The sequence below is a fragment of the Chaetura pelagica genome, unplaced genomic scaffold, assembly GCF_000747805.2.
Source record: "Chaetura pelagica isolate M959 unplaced genomic scaffold, ChaPel_1.0 scaffold307, whole genome shotgun sequence".
In the NCBI taxonomy this organism is placed as follows: domain Eukaryota; kingdom Metazoa; phylum Chordata; class Aves; order Apodiformes; family Apodidae; genus Chaetura; species Chaetura pelagica.
Genome location: NW_009953940.1, coordinates 783,266 through 785,826, shown reverse-complemented (window position 1 = coordinate 785,826; position 2,561 = coordinate 783,266). Strand labels below are relative to the sequence as shown.

The window sequence follows — 2,561 nt, the reverse complement described above, 5'->3', positions numbered from 1 at the left end:
CCACACGGGCGGCAGCCGCCGGCTCCGACTCGAAACCGGAGTCTGCATCGTCCGGACCGGGAATGACCTCGGTGTCTGCGCCGGTGACTTCCGCGGCGCCCCCGGAGGAGGAGGAGGAAGAAAGCGAGGACGAGTCCGAGATCCTCGAGGAGTCTCCGTGCGGCCGCTGGCAGAAGCGGCGTGAGGAGGTGCGTGCTGGGGCCGGCTCGGGCCGGGGTGTGGGGGGGTCCCGTGCCGGGCGGGCTCCTGTCGTGCCCCGCTGGCGGTTCTCCCTTCACCTGCCCCCGACTCAGCCCGGAGCCCCGTGGCGAGTGCCCGTCGTGCTCTTGAGGTGGCCGGGAGATGGATGGCCCTTTGCCAGCTGCGAGGCCGGCTTTCCTCGAGCTGGGGAGTGCAGAGGCTGGAGTGCAGCCTGCCCTTTTTCCTGCGTGCTCATCGCGCTGCAGGCTCCTGTAGGGCTGGTGTCAGGGCCAGCTGTTGCTGCTGTGTTGAAGGGGGAGTGTCTTCAACACTTCTTCCTATGTGCATCTTGCTTCATGGACCTTCTGCTCTGGGAATAATGGAGAGCAATGACTGGACGGTGCTTGGTGTTTGCTAGGAAGGTGAAGGGAGCAATACCTGCTGCCGAGGCAGCTGCATACCTAGCCTGATATGAATTCTGCCTTGATTATTGTTTGCTTTGCAGTCTCCAGTTAGGGTGAAGCACAGCCAGCTCACACAGACTTGTTTCTTGGCTCATCCTATTCACATCCACCTCTTAGTGTGTGTATCAGAGTTCTCTTATGTGAAGACCTAAGTAGATTAGATCTTATTGTTTTGAACCTCTCCCTTTTTCCACTCTTTACTGAGTGTTATTTATCTTATTGGGGGCTGTCACCACAAACTGGTTTGTGCTCCACATTGGCTCAGTGAAACTTGCCCGGACTGGGCACGCTGTGGTGGCTGCTGAAAGAAAGCAGACATTCCCTCCAGTGCTGCAGCACAACTGCTGATGTGGCTTTTCTCTGCGAGTCAGGGCTGGGCATAGATTTTCGGCTGCTTTATCCATTATTGCAGACACTGGGTAGTTCAAACTCTGGTGGTGATGAAGGAGTCATTTATTCTGATGTAAATTTGGAGGTCAGGGTAAGGTCAAGGATTCCCTGCAGTTCTTTACCTCCACTTGCTTGAGAGCTGTCTTGGTTTTTTCAATATGAGCTGAATCCTGGGCTGGTGCAGTAGGAATGTGCCTGTTCTGGTGAAGCTGTACGGTTTGGGTTGTGATGGGGAGGGTATCTGAACAGAACTACAGTTTTGTCCAGGAGAGGTTCCTTACGATAACTTGAAGTGCTTTTTCCTTAGATCTGTGCTGAATTGGCACACATTGGGGAACAAAGCTGATGTTCTGTTTGTGTAGTCTTGTGGGAATATTTTATTTAATACTGATCCTTTTGACACAGAAGGATGCGTTTTCTTCCAGGCTTTTCTGTACTCTTCTACACAAATGTAAGATTTGGTCAGCTCTGGATTTTCTTTGGATTTCACCTTCCCCAGCTGCAGACATGTTAAGGCCCAGATACAAGAAGTTCCGTAACATTTTGGCATGGCTAAATTACTGGCTTCTGGCTGCAGGGCGGCTGGTTGGAGACAAGCCACCTCTCTGTGTCAGAAGAATGAGCTTTGTTCCACCTCACAGACATCAGCGACTGCCGAGGGCCACAGGACAGATTGCTGACTGGTCTGGGCAAACTCAGGGCCTGTGGTTCTGGAGCCCACATGGCCTCAGGTGCTGACTGGTTCTGGCTGCAGTGCCTGTCCGTGGGCCTTGAGCCTCCTGACAGTCTGAAAACATGGGATTCTGGTGACTGTGCAGTTAAATCCTCTTTATTTTGCATTCTGAGTTTGTGGCTTGGCGAGTCCCGGGCTCCCGGAGTGGCGTTTGTTCGCTTTCACCCCATGACATCATGCTCTTTTTGCTGCCTTCAGCTTTTGGCCGGATCTGTTCCCTCGACTAAGCTCTCCCACTGCCGATGTTGCAGCATTAATTGAATTTGGAATAACAGCTTGACTTTCCAAGAATTCCTGCAGACTGGAATGAAGCATCTGCTGAGCCAGCTATGCCCCTGCACAGGGCTGCTGGTGTGGCAGGTTGGTGACACCAGTTATTCCAGTCAGGGCAGCCCTGCGGGGAGGCTCCGAGGTGCTGCTCCTGACCCTTTCTCTGGGCAGCGGGGAGAAAGCTGCGTGTCCCCCGGGCTGGTGTTCCCTGCGTGCCGAGTTCTGCAGTCCTGTCTCTGACTGCCGTACTGGCTGTACGTTTGCTGTGACTCCACTTTTTAAAGTGATTTTTAGTCGCTGGGGGCTCTTTGTAACGACTCCCAGCGTGGCGGCAGCGCTGGGCAGCGGCTGTGCCCGGAGGGGCCCTGCGGCTCCGATCCGAGGGAGCCGGCGGGCTGGCAGCGGGAAGGCTGCTCGGGCTCTTGGCTGGAAATCGGTGGATTTCAGCAGAACAGGGCGCTGTGATCCCCGGAGCCCGCCGGTGACCACGGAGCCACCCGCCCTCGCCGCTGGCCCGGTAGGAG

The 2,561-nt window shown here is 55.4% G+C and overlaps 1 protein-coding gene across 1 annotated transcript in view; it reads left to right on the top strand.

Annotated features, from left to right (window-relative positions):
* Positions 1 to 2,561, top strand: part of NRBP1 (nuclear receptor binding protein 1) — a 40,887-nt gene that overhangs the window by 5,451 nt on the left and 32,875 nt on the right. Inside the window, exon 2 of the mRNA XM_010001765.1 lies at positions 16 to 188. Within this exon, the coding sequence (XP_010000067.1) occupies positions 16 to 188 (173 nt within the window). The remainder of the gene's footprint in view (positions 1 to 15; positions 189 to 2,561) is intronic.